Source organism: Apostichopus japonicus, chromosome 1 (assembly GCF_037975245.1).
Source record: "Apostichopus japonicus isolate 1M-3 chromosome 1, ASM3797524v1, whole genome shotgun sequence".
Taxonomy (NCBI): domain Eukaryota; kingdom Metazoa; phylum Echinodermata; class Holothuroidea; order Aspidochirotida; family Stichopodidae; genus Apostichopus; species Apostichopus japonicus.
In genome coordinates, this window is record NC_092561.1 from 13,845,299 (window position 1) to 13,862,962 (window position 17,664).

General features: G+C 36.8%; 2 protein-coding genes across 6 annotated transcripts in view; both read right to left on the minus strand.

Moving 5' to 3' along the window:
• The window catches only part of LOC139968307 (caspase-6-like), a 120,616-nt gene that overhangs the window by 23,208 nt on the left and 79,744 nt on the right, over positions 1-17,664 (minus strand). The gene's annotated exons all lie outside the window — the stretch shown is intronic.
• Positions 1,107-17,249, minus strand: LOC139968261 (caspase-6-like). Of its 4 annotated transcripts, XM_071972607.1 has the most exons (8): positions 15,738-17,249; positions 14,986-15,135; positions 14,250-14,400; positions 6,917-7,049; positions 6,017-6,231; positions 5,137-5,366; positions 2,920-3,064; positions 1,107-1,484 (listed from the first exon to the last, which is right to left on the minus strand). In XM_071972607.1, exons 4-8 carry the CDS (start codon positions 6,988-6,990, stop codon positions 1,249-1,251), a joined length of 900 nt encoding a protein of 299 aa, XP_071828708.1. In that variant the 5' UTR covers positions 6,991-7,049; positions 14,250-14,400; positions 14,986-15,135; positions 15,738-17,249; the 3' UTR covers positions 1,107-1,248. The 4 variants fall into 4 exon arrangements, with proteins under 4 accessions (XP_071828708.1, XP_071828706.1, XP_071828710.1 ...); XM_071972605.1 differs by lacking the exon at positions 15,738-17,249 and having other exon boundaries at positions 14,986-15,707; XM_071972609.1 differs by lacking the exons at positions 14,250-14,400; positions 14,986-15,135.

Here is a 17,664-nt window from a genome sequence, read left to right on the forward strand (position 1 = left end):
TATACCACAATTCTTGAACAAAGCAAGAGTATTGTAATAAACAGGACCTAAAGGGTAGAAATATGATTTGTTGTAATTTACAACCATGCCGAAACTAGTGAAAAGTCACCCAGTATATTCAAAACTAATATCATTGTCTAAGAAAATAGTAGTATCTCTTTAACGTCCTTTGCCTACTGTTTCTTTTCTCGGAGGTCGGTTTTCGTCAGATAGTCGACCAAGGAAAAAAACTCCCAATCGAGACATCTTCTCCCCAATCGTAGATTTTCGATTTTATTCTTGTAAGATAAACACGCGGATGCGGGGTGCTTGTTCCCCCACTCCCGGATCCATCCCTATTTCCCCCTATAATTAGTACATGTAGCATATCTTTGTTTTTGTTTTTTTTGCAGAATTTCGGTGATAATTGATTCCCAATTTTTCCCCTTCGAGACCGCTTTGCAGCCAATTCTGAAGTTTTTTCGTTGAAAATTGCTTTCGAGTTTATTGATAAGCTGATACTCGTATCTTGAAGTTTGTTGAATATTTTTCCTGGAAAACCGCTCTTAGTTTCCAAATCATCCGTACGAGATGCATGTAATTCTAAAGCAATTCCAAGATCTGCTTCTACTTTAGCAATGCTATCCGCGAATTGTTTAAAGGCTTATTCGACGGATTCCTTGAAGGATTCAAAAGCAGCTTATATAGTGTTTGCCAAAGAGGTAGTACATTCCTCAGCCGAACTAGGCTGCCTAGGCTCGGTGTAATGAAGCTTGCAATGAGCTAGTGTTATGCCTGGTTTGGCTGGCTGTAGAGGCAGCAGAAATGTACCTTTTTTGTGACTTATAGTCCGTTTGTTCGTCCAACTTTAACCAAAATGAGTAAAATAGTTAATATATTTAATTAATCACCGGCGTGAAAGGAAGAAAATGTTGAACAGGCGGCAGAAAATTGCTAATATATGAGCTATATGAGTTACAAGAGTGCGTTGCTTCAGGCGGCCATTTTGAATCTACCATCTAAATTAAGTTAAACTATGTAACGTGACAAATAAAACATAAACAAATAGGGTACAAAGCAAAAAGCAAAGATTGAAAAGTTGCCGTCACCAGTAATTATGTAGTTGCGAAATGGAAAGTGAAATTGAAAACAAAAAGTCCAGTAAAAAACTGTCATTGACAACAATATGGAAGGTTATATTTACAATTAGAGACATCTTCAACAATATTTACATCTTTTGCGACGTTCTTATTCCCTGTCTCAGGTAACTCAAGTTTGGGCAGTAAGATGTAACTGCCTAGTTAGCTTCGAGAGAAAACACGGCATCTGTTTTTTTCCTTCTAGCTCAGGCTTACCAGACCCCTGTATAGCTCTTTCAGACACCAACTTATTCACAACAGTCAGCATCCGTATGAAATCTCCATTCCTACCGAATTCATTGAGCACCCTGGTCAGGTCTTGAATAAACCAGGTTCCTTTATACAATTCACGAAATGAGTAGTACCCTGCAAAGAAATTAATGAAGATTTAATTGATAAAGACGAGCAAAAATGTATTATTGTTTCATTCATATTTGTAGGTGCTCATAACTTTCAGTTGTGTGCTGGCATTTGAGTCCAGTCATAACCATTCGTAAAATTTAAGCACTTACATGAAAGCCTGTACAAATGTCGTATCAACGCTTTCTATGCGGTATGTGGCATGGATAAACACGTCAGTCTAGTTTAAACGTCGCTAGTATATAGTTTTTGAAGACTTGGTAATCAGATATTTGTGGTAAAAGCTGGTTAGGGTTAAAAAGTAATGACAAGGTCGTCGAGATCCAGGTCGGGAAAATCAAATCAAGTTTCTAAAGTCTTCATTTGTCCGTATAGCAAAACTGAGGATAAATATTCTTCATATCGTATTTCCCAGAACACCCTGCTTTTCCATTAACATTAAGAAGCAAATATATCGTAATTATATGTTAAACACATGGCGTTACTTTCGTATTATATAACATATGACCAGTAGCGTGCAGAGGATTTCAAAGGTGGATGTGTGTGGGGGAGGAATTATACAGCTAGGAGCTGAACCTATAAGAAAGGGTCCGAGGTCTGTACAATATTTTTTGTGGGTTGTTGGGGTTCATGTAAAATTAGAGATAGGCGGTCTCGAGCCTGACTAACCAGAGAAAGACATTTCCTTTCTTCACAAATATATTCTTACTGTTGAAGAATTTCTCCAAATTAAAATAGGATAGGCCTATTCAAAATATAGCAGTCTCGACTAAGTTTCATTATGTGGTGGTAAACAATTCTGCCACTTGCAAAAAGTTCTTCAAACTATCGTATGATATTTCATTTCTGGTGTTGGTGATTAAGTGATGAAGCCGGCTCATTATTAGTGGCCTCTGAAGGTTCCCAAGTTCACATAAATTGTCACAGTGTAAATTTCATTATCACATCTGAATCAAATATGAAGCATTGCAGATAAGACCGCTGGTTGAGTTATATCTCTACCTAGTATAACGTCCCTTTCCTAGAATACCGATGAATTTGTCGCATCGTTGAAACTCGACAAATTAGACTACCTCTCAAAGAGATGTTAAAAGAAAGTCCAAAAGAAATGTTATTTTTTGACTGATTTGAAAGTCTTACAGTACTCTGAATTAGAGTGCAAGTACGAGTGCAAAGCCATTAGCACGAGTATTGAGACCTGTACTTCGTAATTCGAATATGGACTTGAGTACTAAAGAAACTGCCCCTGACAAAGTTACGTCAAGTTGAACACTCATAGTTATTTCAGCTGTCTAAGTTCTAATGTGAAACCGCTTAATGAAATAATGAATCAGTTGTAGACGTCTTGAAGCTCTAGAGATTTTCGAAGTTGTGTAACCTTGTGTCGCGTGGCTCTATTTCTACGTTTTACACTTGAACAGGTATACTTTAGTCCACCTACCCTCTGAAGAAGAGTAACTTATAAGAAAGTCAGCCTCAGTCGGAATGGTAACTTTCACTCCAACTGATGTCTCAAGTGGCTCCTCATAGTCCGTCGCGGCGCTACCAATCATTGCTGAAAATTCAGCCGTTCCTCCACGACACGCCTGCAAAAATAGGAGGGCAGTGAACATAGTTTAACCATGGAGCTAAAATGGTTAACGCAATATTTGTAGCACGTTGCTGTTCACTGTGAACTTTAGATATGGAGTATTAACTCCAAATAGCTAAAAGATGTCAAAATTTAACCTTTAAAAATTGTTACAAGATTGAGTGAGTAACCAACTTTTTCTCAACCCATTTTAAGATTCAGAAAATTTCAGTTTATTTGACACGCATTTGATCATATTTAAGCTATTTACTTGTTGTCAGTTGTGTTCAACATTTTACCACGTTTTAAAATAATAATGTCACTCATAACTTTGTTCTGCGCTATTCCCAAATAAAAATATATCTAGGACGACATTGGAGTAATTTGAAGGCAGGTGGAGGAGTGCTTGGGTAAGAGCACAAAATGGCGCAGTCATATTCGATATTTTAACTATATTATAGTGGAGTACAAGTTTGTTTTGAATTATCTGAACAAAAATTCCCTATCATCTTCCTGTTCCTTAGCAAAGTACGTCAGAAAGTTTGCGAAGGAATTCTTAATATATCTAACATCTCATTTTCTGAGGAAAGAGAGGCATCAACTCGTCATCAGATCACGATATGCACAATTTGTGTGAATGGGCCCCTGTTTTTATGACGGGCGCGTTATCCAATATAGAACACATTGCTATTTTAAGTTCATTACGCGAATTAAAAAGAGATTTCACTGAGATTCTGAGGTTACAAATGTCAGTTACTTAGTGGTCACTGACAGTAAATGGATATATGGCTTCTTAATACTAGACTGGATGTAATAGATTGTATTCCATTCAGAATTCGTCAGATTTCATGCTGGTTTTCATTTGTCTAACTGATCACTTGGCAAGTAACCCAACTGGATTGTTGTCACTCCTATGCCACTGATGGTTGTACTGGATATGTAGCTTCCTATACTCCCAAAAACACTTGTGATAGAACCCGTCTGCTCCCACACAACGTAGTTGCCGCTCGCTTTGCGTCACGTTGTTGTTTATGCCAGAGTTGCCTCTCTTGGGTTTTTTATAGCTTAGTTATCTTGTAACTTTTGTATTTTACATTACTACTTTGTGTTAAAGGTTCCAGCCCCATTGTTAAAATGGGTCCCTGAAATCTTAAATATGACACTGAGAAAATATTAACAAAAATAAACGTTTACAGATTAATTTTAGTGCATGGTTCTTTCAAAAGCTCTGTGTGGATGCGTTTGTGCATGTTTTTTTAGGGATTAATCAATCGAAAATAACTTAAAATACGTTTGAATTTTAGTGTTTATACGTCAATAGAACGTTGAAAGATATAGAACATGAGGACAATTCAGGAATTGCGTATGTTATCGCTAACGCTATTCATGCACAATTGGTTATGGGCTACATAGTACAATAACATGTTTAAATTCACTAACACCTTCAATCATGATCGCTGCACTGAATAAAAACACATTTATCCTTTTACCCATAGAATTTCAACCTCAGTCATCATTGTAACTATGTATGTCGTCAACAATTTAAAACGTTCCAAGTCTATGCCACATTTAGCCGTTTATCCATAGCAAATCTCACTTTTCGCTTCATTCGAGCTTCTGAACTTTCATTCTGAAGTCCTTAAGCATAAGTCCCTATCATGGGGCACCTTATCCTAACTCAAAGTACAGTGGTTGAGTAGTTAAATAGATTTACTTCCATGTAGTAGCATTAAAATTTCATATTTGAAATCATGCACCGTAATAACAATATATTTCTTAAGGTTGCAAGTCTATTAGAGGTTTTCCCTTGCAAGAAAAGAAAATACACAATTAGCTTAATTTGATCTATGACCATTCGATGATCTTTAACCTCATTGAAATACGTAATCAAATATGTAGATGGAAGTTAACATACCCATCATACCTAGGAAGGTTGTAAGTTACTTCAATGCTTCCCGTTTGGGAGTTATATGTAGTATCTATATTTGCTAAATTTGTAGACAAATAATGAACACATTGGTATAGTCAAAGTTAAAACTCAATCGTAAGGTAGACAACTTCGTCTAATTCATAATGGCACCAACTTACTTGGATGATGAATATCTTTGGTTTTCCAATAAGTGTACTACAGTTATTCCCTCGAAAAATATCGAATACATCATCATTGAGCCGCAACCACGTCCTGTTCGTCGAATGTACACTACCATTGTCTCTAAAACTTTCTGGATCACCGTCGCTTCCATAAATGATGCCATCATCACCATGTGTAAGAAACACACACAAGAAGCAGTCGAAATCTGAATGATCCACTTTGCTGGCTAGAAAAGTGAGACCCGTTACTACATTCATTGTAAAATCAATATACATCTCTAATCCAGTCAATGAAAATGCATAGGATTTTTTGTTTAGTAATTTAATTTGTAAGTCCTCCCAGGTAGCAACTGGTCTTAAATAAAAGATATGTTACGAAATTATAACACACATTAGTTTTATCTGATTAACGGGTACTTACCTTTACCACTTTTAACTAATAAAGCTCTAAGCATAGGGTGTTATAACCTTATCATTTATTTTTTGATCAGCAACTCCTGAGATCTACGTGCTTGGAATTCTAAGATCTGTCATATCAGAGATTTTGTTTCATGTTTTAATCACAGTATATGACAAATATTAGATAATGCGATATAGACAATGTATAATGAGACGCCCGTGATTAGATCACGACATACCACAAATAAGCTCGGGGTGGTAATGACGAGCACCTTATTTCCTATCAACACAGAATAAATCTTTCAAAATTTTCAAGCTCAGCCTCCTTGTCCCTATTTGCGTATGTCGAACTCGCTCCGCTGGGAAGTAAAATTGAGACGCAAATATGATATTGGACTAAACGCAAATTCAGAATCAAGACTATAAACTTATTGGTAATTTGGACACATGTAGATAGAGCCTTTTATTAACCCTTTACCTTCAAGCAGAATATCACGGATTTCACTGGCAGTATAATCATCATGTACGCGTACTTTGAAACCAAGATTCGTGAAGGTTTCTTTCAGGTTGTCTCTGTCTTTTCGAGTACCTTTCCTGTCGTCCATTTTTTGAAATATGTCATTATTAAAAATGTGAGCAAAACCTCGTGTCTGTTGTTGCATATCATAGCGTAAGTTGAAATGTATCGCTGACCTGCAGTAAGAAACATACAGGATGCTGTCACAATTTAACAATAAGGGCTTGTCAGGTGGTTTCGCGTGTTGAAGGTATACATAAGGTTCGCATAGAACGAAATCGTACAGGGATCTATTTTTGGAGGGCACTGAGACACTGATGCCTTTTGTGAAATTGAGAAATTTGCCACATAAGGCTTGGAGTCATTTGACGTGCGTTACTAGACTGGCCGCCTTATTGTTGGCCGCACGGAATATTTAAGACGCTGCCATTTGGATTACTGATTGTACTATTAATATCAATGTTAACGCCTTAATGATCTACGGAAGGCTCCAGTGGATTACGGTACTTACCTCGGGCGGCCGCACCGGCCTAATTAAGATGATGCCAGAGTAGAGAATGGTCTTTCGTTCTACGGGAGACGTTAACACTGATTGCGTCGAATGACACATTAAAAACCATTGTTGCAAAATGTAGCACCTTTTTGCATCCAAGCAACCTCAATTATACACAATATAGACACTTCCCAAGGACGGTGCTCAATGAAACCGTCCAAATTTTCAGTAAACGCACTGCATTCTTAAGAAATTTCTCCGTATGGGTCTTAGCCGAATCATGCGTATTGTGAACGGGGATTTACTATCACTATATACTCCAACGTGCGTGTTGATTTACACAAGGGTAACCCGAGATTTATACTCACGGTTCATCCTCACGTATACACTTCTTTTTTTCCCTAAAGACGTAATCGCTAGATGGGATATCAGCTACAGCCATGTTGTCAGGTTACCTCCAATGCACAGGACAAAGAGATTCGTGTTTTAATATCCGGTGATCTATTTGAAAAAGACAACATAAGATGATAATGGAAGACATCTTAAAACAGAGTTTCTGCAGTACATATTTTTATTAAATTTTTGGGTCGTAATTTAGAGCTTTATTTTATCTTCCTTGCTCTCTATACAAAAGGCTTCTCTTTCGGTTGTAATTGTAATGGTCTTTTTCTGAATATTATGCCCGTTTCCCTGTGTTCGCATTTGACCTATTTTATTAAACTTCAGTTTCACCATCGAGATGGAAAGATTTGTTACAAATATTTTGCATTTATAAAGAGAATGGCTTTAGAAATATAATCATCGAGTTATAGCTCACTGATATAACTAAAAATCTGATCAAGACCCTCGGGGTTGATCTGACTGAACTTTAACACCATTAATTTCCTGTTTACAACAAAATACCTTTCAATCAAGTTTGGGCAAGAATCATTTACATTTTTTTGTGACACATATAGTACTTTACACCACACTTGACAACCGTATTCCTTTGTATCAGTTTTGCTGAATTTAAGACAAAATGGAGTGATTGGATACAGTGGCGGAGCGTCCATACGGTCGGGGCGAATGCCCTACCCCCCCCCCCCCCCCCCGACGGACTCAAATGTACTGCTGGCGCCCTTTTCAGCCCTTAACACTTGTTACTTATTCGTGATTATTGACTTTTTTATTGCGCTCTCATCTACTTATTGACATTTGTCACATTTTGTTGGTGCAATTTGGCGATGACACCTATTTATTCTTCGTTTATCTGCAACTTAGACAGGCCCGGAAATGGTCATTTCCGGCGATCTATGGAGTATCTTTACTCAAAAAAATTATGTACGCTACGCGCCAACCTGTGGTGGCGCTCCGCTTAGATAGTGTCGAAAGCGCCCCTACAGACCATTCTCGCTCCTCCTGACCAATTCCCCTAGCTCCGCCACTGATTGGATAGGCATACCAAATAGTTTACTTGTAAACTAGATGTACTGACAAGAACTTCAACTTCTATTTTCTTGACCTTTTTCTTACCTCTTTCTTTCCCCAATCATGACCACCAAAATGAAGCAATCGCACATTTCCATGTTACTATGACTAACTTCTCAGTCGAGATCAAGCGAGTAAATAGCATACCCCAACTGGGTTAGGCAATTTACCTACCAAATCCCAGATTTTCCACCGATTATTTTTAAACACCCGATTAAACACCCGATTGTTTTAAACACCCAGTAAATCGAGCTTTCCTATTTTCTAGTCAGTAAATTATTTTGTACACCATATCTCGATGATTCGACTGTCTTAGTACACATACTTTTTCACGTGTTACGGTAGACAAAACTGTAAAAATGTAATTGTTTGTAAAGGAAATAAATAGTCTCATTGAAAAGAACAGTAAAACTAAACGAAACCACTAAAGTGTCCAAAGTTGAACGTATAACATTGTTTATAGGCCCATGTATGTATGAAATTCCATGAAACGCATAAATTACTCATAAATCACGCGGATGAGATTTGATAGGTTCATAAATAGTGCGGGCAGATAGAATGCTTTCACATATGGTTTGAATTACCTGCAACGAAAGTAAACGTTTTGTTTTGAAGTCACAAGCAATTTTATTATTTAACGTATGGATTACATTTTACAGGCAATGTAAACTTTCCTGATGCATCAAGCCGTAGAACCCTCATACTGATTACGACGTGACTGCAGCTTTTGTATCATAAACGCTTTACCAACTTCAAGCACACTTTTGTTTTGTAAATTCTTTGATATTTCATTACCGTGAATCACACCTTTAGAAATTCAATACAATAAATGTAAAATCTTGACATGGCCGATACCCGGTTGTGCTACTTTGCAGACTGTCACTATAGTGTAAATATTAGAATAAAGAGAAACTTACATGAAACGATAATTTTGCACCAACCATTTCTTTTTAATTGTTTCCCTAGCCATGAATAAATACAAACTTGAGCAATGCGATGCGTTGTACCGTGTGATTTGAGCTCGTTTTAATGACTTGTTTAGTACAAAGCAAATCTTAGTCAACGCAGCCTAGGCATATCGCGTGAATATACTGTGGTGAGTCGTATAACCAGACTAGTTGGTTTTCTACAAATGTCCGCATCATTAACGTAAAACCCCGGATAGGCCAACCAACCCATACTGGCGTTACACAGCGTTAGTACAATGAAAGATAGTAGCACATTGCAGTACAGTACTTTTGTTTCTTAAAGCAGCTTTTTGCGTTTTGTCGCCTTTTGACATGTCCATCAAGTTTCTTACACGTATTCATCACAAAACAGCAAACTACGATATTAGCTAAGTTTGTCCATGCCAAGAGAGTTAATTGGCAAGTAATAAGGGACTCCTGCAGATAATGAGTACAATGTCTTCTGTCAAATTCCGAATTTAAAATTAACTGCATGCAGTTCCCATATCCACTAGAAACGGGAAGAAATTACTCACCGCCGCACGTCGACCCAGGGGTAAAACATTTTTATAACCTAAGATTTTATACAAGTGGACTTCAAAACAAAAGCATGGCTGCGACCGGTGATGAATAAAGCCTACCAAGAGAGTTAGCGTCCCTTTACGAAACGGCCAGCTCTTCATCAATGGCTAGCTTTACATTGAACTGTGCGAAAGAGTTGACCCTGAGTTACGTCTTCGCGAATCGCAGCCGGTAAAAATGCCGGACACGAGTGCCTATAGTGCTACTAACTTTCGAACATTTCTAGTTATTTGTGTTTACAGTATGTATGGTTGCTTAATTGTATATTTGTATTGTTGTTTATTTGTGTAATAGTTTACCAACTCTTACCTACTCCTTCTGTCTTCCTCAAGCAACTAAGTTTCTGCAACATCTAGGCATAATGATCTCTTGAGTCGTAATTTAATTGACAACTAGATACATCCTGATCATAATTATGCTGATAGTAGCACGGCCTGCCCATACTTTGCTGTCTCCTTTAGTCTCGTTACATTAAAACAGGGCGACTCGCCATTTTCCACCAAGCACATAAATGCTCGAAGCGTATGGCAAAACAACGATGATGTATTTCACCTAATGTTTGGTCTATCAGACTGTGCCACTTCCGCTGTTGCTAATACTGAAACCAGGATTCACAACAGTACCCTACCAGAATTTACGATTCTAGCGCTACTTTAATTGATAACATTTTGTGAAATGATATTTCTTTTCTTACCATGTCAAGGATTCTTGTGTCAGATGTCAGTGATATTTTCCCATTTTTTTGTTCAGTAAGGACTCACTTGAAGCGTGCCCAAAATGATGGCTCATGTTACACATTCAAAAGGAAACAGTTTAATTGAGGACAAGGTACATCTGGCATCAGCGTTTTACCATTTCAGATGTCAATGCTGCTTGCAGCTATTCCATCGATGCTTTTAAAACGTTATTTGATAAAAACGAAGAAAACAATTTATCAACATTTTCTCCTTAATCGTACTTCTCTCAATAAACTGAAATTGACAAGTTATAAAAACAAACTACTAATAAAATTCGACAATGTAGAAAGGCATATCATGCAAAACTGTTTGATAAAAATAGACACCATCTGAAAGAAACTTGAAAGGTAATACATGCAGAGATGATTTCAAAATTATCAAAGTTGGAGATGAAATCACCGACGGTATTAATGATATATCACAGATGGTTTCCATACATTAGTATTGGCATTTTTTTAGATCTATCCAAGGCATTCGACACTGTGGATCACATAATTTTGCTTAGTAAACTGCAAATTGTAGTCTAACCCAAGGCTCCATTTTTGGACCTCTGATATTTCTTGTTTACGCAACTGATTTTTGTAACTACTCATCTGTACTCTCCTTTACCTTATTTGCAGACGACTCTGGTACACTTATCAACATAAAGACCTCATATCCGGGCACGTACAGTGAAACATTGAGCTAAAAAGGGTTTCATTATGGCTCAAAACCAATGAATTAACATTTAATATTTCTAAAACCAAGTTCATAGTTTTACCATTCTTTGAAGCTTGGTTATTTTTTTGAGTGCAACAAAAAAAAAAGATTGTAATAAAATGAATAAGGCCAAATTCCCTGGCATTCATATTGACCCACCTAGAAACACCATATCGATATTCTCTGTTCTAAAATGTCAATATTATTTAGTATATTGTATAAAATCAGCTATTTCGTCCCAATTAATATAATTAAATCCTTGTATTATTCACTTATTCATTCTCAACTATCATATTGTAATATTATATGGGGAGACACTTACACCTCGTACTTGAATCGTTTATTTATGTTACAAACAAAAAGCCATTCGTATTTTAATTAATTCTAATTAACGTGCATCAATCGAATTTCTTCACTCAAAGGATTCTCAATTTATTTGACATCTACATATTACAAGTGGCTATTTCCATGTTCAAGTATATAAAGTGGCTCTTACCGCTTAAGTTTTTTATTCAAGCCAGTGCCATTTTTAACACACTAATGGTGGGGATGGGTATACGTGTTAATAAACAGTTACTATGATTTTTAAGATTATTCCCAACTGGAGTAAGCACAGAAAATATACTACGAATGAATGTTGGCGAAACATGACAACACATCCTACTCTTATACGATATGTATATAACCATATGGTAGCCTATCGTTCAAACACCACGCTGTTCCACACACTGTAAGCAACGTTTCCGCTATTGATTTTGTGCACAATGAGTGCGGAGGATGCTTCAACGAAGGTGTAGCAGTTTCTTAGCCGTATACTGCAAATAAAATTATCGGAACCTTTTTATAAAATTATTTGAAGCAAGAAAATGTTTGCAACTTGTTGTTGAACTCCTTGCAGATTGTTTCAAGGCACGCAATGATTCTTTGACTTTTATGTTTATGTAAGTGCAGAAACAATGACCTTTTACGTTTAATGCTTGTTTACAAACGTTATTACATGTATACACAGGACACTATATATTTTTAAGATTAATTTCGTCCTGGCTGAAACTACTCATCGAAGAAACCATATCGAACTGCTGACTTAGATAAAATGCAGCAAAGGTGATAGCTTGGGGTATTTGGGATAAGCAGCAGCTACCCAAATAATTTGCTAAAAACAAGAACGAAAGTTCAGCAATTCCTCTTGCTAGTTTGCGTTTCTCTATGTGGGAACATTGTTGCGGGGGGGGGGGGGTTATCCAACGACTTTAACCTTGCTCCGACTCCCCCTCTCCGTATGCCGAGTCGATTCTTTATGTAAGAAAACACGGTGTCGCCACCAGATACCCTACATGAGAGTCGGCTCCAATGAGCCCAGGGCAGTTCGCATAAAATCTTCCTTCATCTCTGTCCCTTCCAAGAAAGGTTCAGGTAATTTCCTAAGGAAGTCTTGGAAAATTTTGAATTCTCCTTGCCCAACTACATACAAACAGTTTTGGTTATACTAGATCCGCGCGTACTGAAGTATCCTAGACTTATCTTCCTCTTTTATGGATGTGCTTTTCTACGAAGAAGTACTGATAGAGCTATCTGCAATTACTTCAATTTCCACAATCATTGATTTTAAGTTTGACTTTGAGTATATTTCAACAACGTATCATTTAAAAATTTAAAGCGTTCCTTGGGATATATAGATAGTCAAGTTGAAAAGATAACATTATCTTAAGACAAGAGAGGGCAGTTTATAACTCAGTTACGATTGTAAAGCAGTTCCTTCTCTCTCTCATTCTCCTGTAGCCCCTGGCTCTCCCTACTGCCAACATCTACTAGAGAGTTCGTTGATCTCGACTATACAACCTTTATGACGTTCGATTCCGGTTTTAACCTTCATCTTATTAAAGCTAAACTGACATCATGAACGAAAGCTCTGCTTTTGCCAAATACATTCATAAAAATGCATCGAACCAACTCCGACCCGAAGAATTTTTCGTAGCAGTCGCGTGTGTTGCAGTCGATGTTTGCGCCTGCCTTTACACTGTTAGGTATGTGAAACTGAAATATCCGGATGTGTTGAGGGACGCGAAAGAGAGTTCAATATGGGAAGGTTTTAGTTGGGAGGACGTCGAGGGGAAGTGGGTCATGTGACCTTACATTGAGGGTAAAAATCACTAATTACTACAAAACATTTCGAAAAATGGATCAATAACGAAAATGGAGAACGGTAGCTCTTTTAACAAACATGACTCACTAAGTACTTATGACACGTTTGAGGTCTTCTACAAAACTACATGCCACAGCCCACTTAGCTTACCCGCCCGAAATTGTTTCATAGCCGTATAACCTCCGGTCCCATAATGTCCGGATAATCCTGGTTTCAGTGGTTCTGTTTGGTAGACGCCACTAACGGACTTCAGGCTAGTGCACACTTTTCATAGGCCTATACTTGATCACCCGAACCGAATTGTACAGTTGCTTATAATAGCGTTTTCGACTTGAATATATTGCGCATTTATATGCATCTGTGTTATAACATGATAACACGTGTTATGCTAGAGGCACATTTTATTGCGGCCGTGTTAAAAAAATATAAAAATATAAAACTATAAAAAAATATAAAAAATATAAAATATTAAAATATTTTATATTATATAAACAAAAATAATAATAAATAAATAAATAAATAAAAAATATATAATACCACAACGATTTACTGTATTGTATCTTTAACATATCTAGCTCTCGCATGCTCCCAAAACATAACACGTGTTAGTGTGTTATAACACCCTGGCATATAAATGCATAATATGCTACACGTTAAGAACAAATATAAGCTCACACCTTTTCGGCTTGGGTGACTTGATTGTAGGGGTGCGTCGATTTGCTAAGAAAGCCTGACACAAACTAACTGCAAACATCAAAAACGAAATAATAATAACATCATACCTACATATTCCAACCTAGACGTCCCTATTACCTTGCTTTAAATTATAGAAAATTAATATATGATCAATTTTGTCATCTCTACGCGACTTTCTTGATAATATGTAGTTGTTACTTCCTAAAATACAGTTCAACCATGTTTCTGTTGTTGTAATATCGATACTTTAGCATTTCGTAAAATATAGCAATGCATATATGCAAGTAATTACACGGAGCTATTAGCCTACATGGTTATTATCAACACTATGAGGAATGTAAAAATAAAATTAATAACAAGGCTTTTCATCTTGAGCGTAAGGTCTATTTTATGTTTAACTTTTGATGCCTACAGATATTGTAATACTTACTGGAATAGATTCCGTCAAAGATGCAAAGAGTTTCAATTCACCTTAGGCTGATCTGTATAATGAATCCTATACATTTGGTTTGGATATCTAATAATGTCGTTCCTTGATTCTGCAACCGGGTTTTTCCATCTATCGATCACGGTGTATGATTCTTTATTACTAAACAAGCACTCATTGCTATTGTATCGAATTTTCTGATAAGACGCATGAACCGTTTTCAATAGGCCTATTCATGGTTGTAGTATATTGTAAACTGTACAATATATATAGTATATCGAAAATTACACAATAATTCCGTCCACGTAGGCCTATTCATGGTGGTACACAATAGTTTGACGACATTGTATTAAAGTCAATGAGGGAAAATACGTGGTTTAAATTTAGACAGGGCTTTTGTGACACCATGTTGCCACATAGACGTTCTGATTACTGTGCAGTAAATTATAAAATGAAAATATGATCAAATTTGTCCATCTCAATGCGACTTTCTTGATAATTTGGAGTTGTTATTTTGTGTAATTATATTCAACTACGTTTTTGTTGTTGTCATATGCGCTACTTTAGCAAGTTGTGAATTATAAAACCGATAGCGACACGGAGCTATTAGTCTACATGGTTTTTATCAGTACTATGAAGAATGTAAAAGAATATAATTATTATTAACAAGGTTTTTCATCTTGTGGCTTCAGTAATTTTATGTTGAATTTTTGGTGCCTTCATGTATTGTGATACTTACTGGAATAGATTCCGCCAAAGATGCAAAGAGTTTCAATTCACCTCAGGCTGATCTGGATAATAAACCTATACAGTTGGCTTGGTTATCTAATAATGTCGTTCCTTGATTCTGCAACCGGGTTTTTCCATCTATCGATCACGGTGTATGATTCTTTATTACAAAACAAGCACTCGTTGCTATTGTATCGTATTTTCTGATATGACGCATGAACAGTTTTCAATAGACCTATTCATGGTTGTAGTATATTGAAGTAATAGATAAAAAATTTCGGTCATCAAATGTTTGCTTGCTACAACTTAAGGTGTTCGAAATCTCCGTCCATGCATGCCTATTCATGGTGGTACACAATAGTTTGACGACATTGTATTAAAGTCAATGAGGGAAAATACGTGGTTTAAATTTAGACAGGGCTTTTGTGACACCATATTGCCAAATAGACGTTCTGATTACTTTGCAGTAAATTATAAAATGAAAATATGATCAAATTTGTTCATCTCAATGCGACTTTCTTGATAATTTGTAGTTGTTATTTTGTTTAATAAAATTCAACAACGTTTTTGTTGTTGTCATATACGCTACTTTAGCAAGTTGTGAATTATTAAACTGATAGCAACACGATGCTATTAGTCTACATGGTTTTTATCAGTACTATGAAGAATGTAAAAGAATATAACTATTAACAAGGCTTTTCATCTTGCGGCTAAGTAATTTTATGTTGAATTTTTTGTGCCTACAGATATTGTGATACTTACTGGAATAGATTCCGTCAAAGATGCAAAGAGTTTCAATTCACCTTAGGCCGATCTGTATAATGAATGTACAGTATTCAGTTTGCTTGGTAATCAAATAATGTCGTTCCTTGATTCTGCAATCGGGTATTTCCATCTATCGATCACGGTTTATGATTCTTTATTACAAAACAGGCACCCGTTGCTATGGTATCGTATTTTCTGTTATGACGCATGAACCGTTTTTCAATAGGCTTATTCAAGGTTGTAGTATTTTGACGTAATACCGCATCGATTGGCTGATCAAGTAATGGGTAGTGATAATTTCTACATGCCTTTCATTTTAATAGTTAATAAAACGTCCCTGTTGGGAAAGGAGAGGGGAGTTTTGGACTACACGAAAAATCCTACACTTCCATCACTTGAAGACAATGTAAAGAATCCTCGCTGGGCACTGCATTTGACAATTTGTCATAGACCAGCGAGATAATGTCGACTTTATTAATAACAGGTTTGTAAGTTGTGCACACACATTGATGTATGTTAACGCTCCATATAAATTCGTCTGTGGGTTTCACGGCAAAATATAATATGCTCTCTCCAAAAGATGGATTTTTAATTAGCGTTATCTTTTGTATCAAACTGTGACCTCAAAATTGTGCATAACAAAATGGAAAAGTGACCAAACTCAAACAAAGGTCAAGTCTGGCCAAATAGGTGAGAACAAAAATCGGGGCTGACGGACCTAAACCTAGATGGGTGTGTTAGGGAGGGATCCCCAGACCATTTTACATAGGTTTCAATGACTTCAGTGCAGCCTCTATTCTGTTATAAACAATCTTGTATTTACCTATGGCCCTTCTGCAGTCGGGAAATTGAAATTAAAAGTCCAGTAAAAAACATTTCATTAAAAAGAATGTTGAAGGTTACATGTACAAGAGATAGTTTAGAGAGAGCTTCAATAGAATATAAATTTACAAGTTACCAACTATTACAATTTGCGGAAGCCTCACCTTGGATTACAATCATTTAAACGTTATGCAATCGACAAACTTACACCTGATTATGAGGGCTTGTTTGACGCTTACAGTTGTTTACATTTTCATGACCATATTCCTTGAATGAAAACGATCAACAAATGATGGTTACTCTAAACGAAATGAAATATATTTCACACGATAAAAAGGTATGTTTTGATTCGCTTAGACCTTCTTCGTTTGTTGCGAATTAGAGGTGGTTTTTAGAAAGTATTTTGGGTGCTTTGTGTGATATTCCAGTCCTTGGTTTTAATATAGTGTGTATAGATGAATTTGACAACCACCTGTGGTGAAAGCAAGTTTATGTTCGAGACTTGTCCTGTCACTGAATGGAGGTAGTGGCGCTGTTATATATAGATGATTCTGCGGCATGATTTCGTCTTTAGAGGCTTTTCTTGAACTTCGTGACTTTTTGCTCAAGACCGTACCTGACAAACGTAACTTTCCGTCAAATTGCCTTGCGCTTACCCATTTGGGTAAAACCTCTCTGCCACTGGGCACCTAATCCAGCAGCAATGGCATTGATCGGCAGTGGAATTACACTGCAGTGGCGTGAACAGGATTTCGTAGGTGTGCACGGAGAGGATTTGAATTTCATACGACTGACTTTAATTAGGGGATGACGTTTTGGAAAGTGCAAGAGGTGAAATTCGATTTACATCTGAAACTTCTACAGCCTCCCGGTCTCCATCTCCTTAACCCTCCCCAACCCCTACCCTTAATCTGATCTTTGACATACATCCTAGTAAAGTTGAATTATGTACTTATGTACGTCCGTATTTCTGGGTACCGTGTAGTTATTTCCCAGGACGAATAAGTGTAATTTGCATAACCGGGCGGGATGTATAGTTTGTGAGTGTAGGGGTCTTTTCGCTCAAAAAAGGACAAAAAGGCATTGATAGAGTTGCTCTTTA

What these genes read in the sequence shown, in the direction of transcription:
- LOC139968261 (XM_071972609.1), bottom strand. Translation starts at nt 6,990, where the DNA reads ATGGCTGTAGCTGATATCCCATCTAGCGATTACGTCTTTAGGGAAAAA. An exon ending in TGTATACGTGAGGATGAACC is followed by an intron (nt 6,232 to 6,916) that starts GTGAGTATAAAT and finishes TTCTTACTGCAG; the next exon opens with GTCAGCGATACATTTCAACT. An exon ending in CAAAGATATTCATCATCCAA is followed by an intron (nt 3,065 to 5,136) that starts GTAAGTTGGTGC and finishes CTATTTTTGCAG; the next exon opens with GCGTGTCGTGGAGGAACGGC.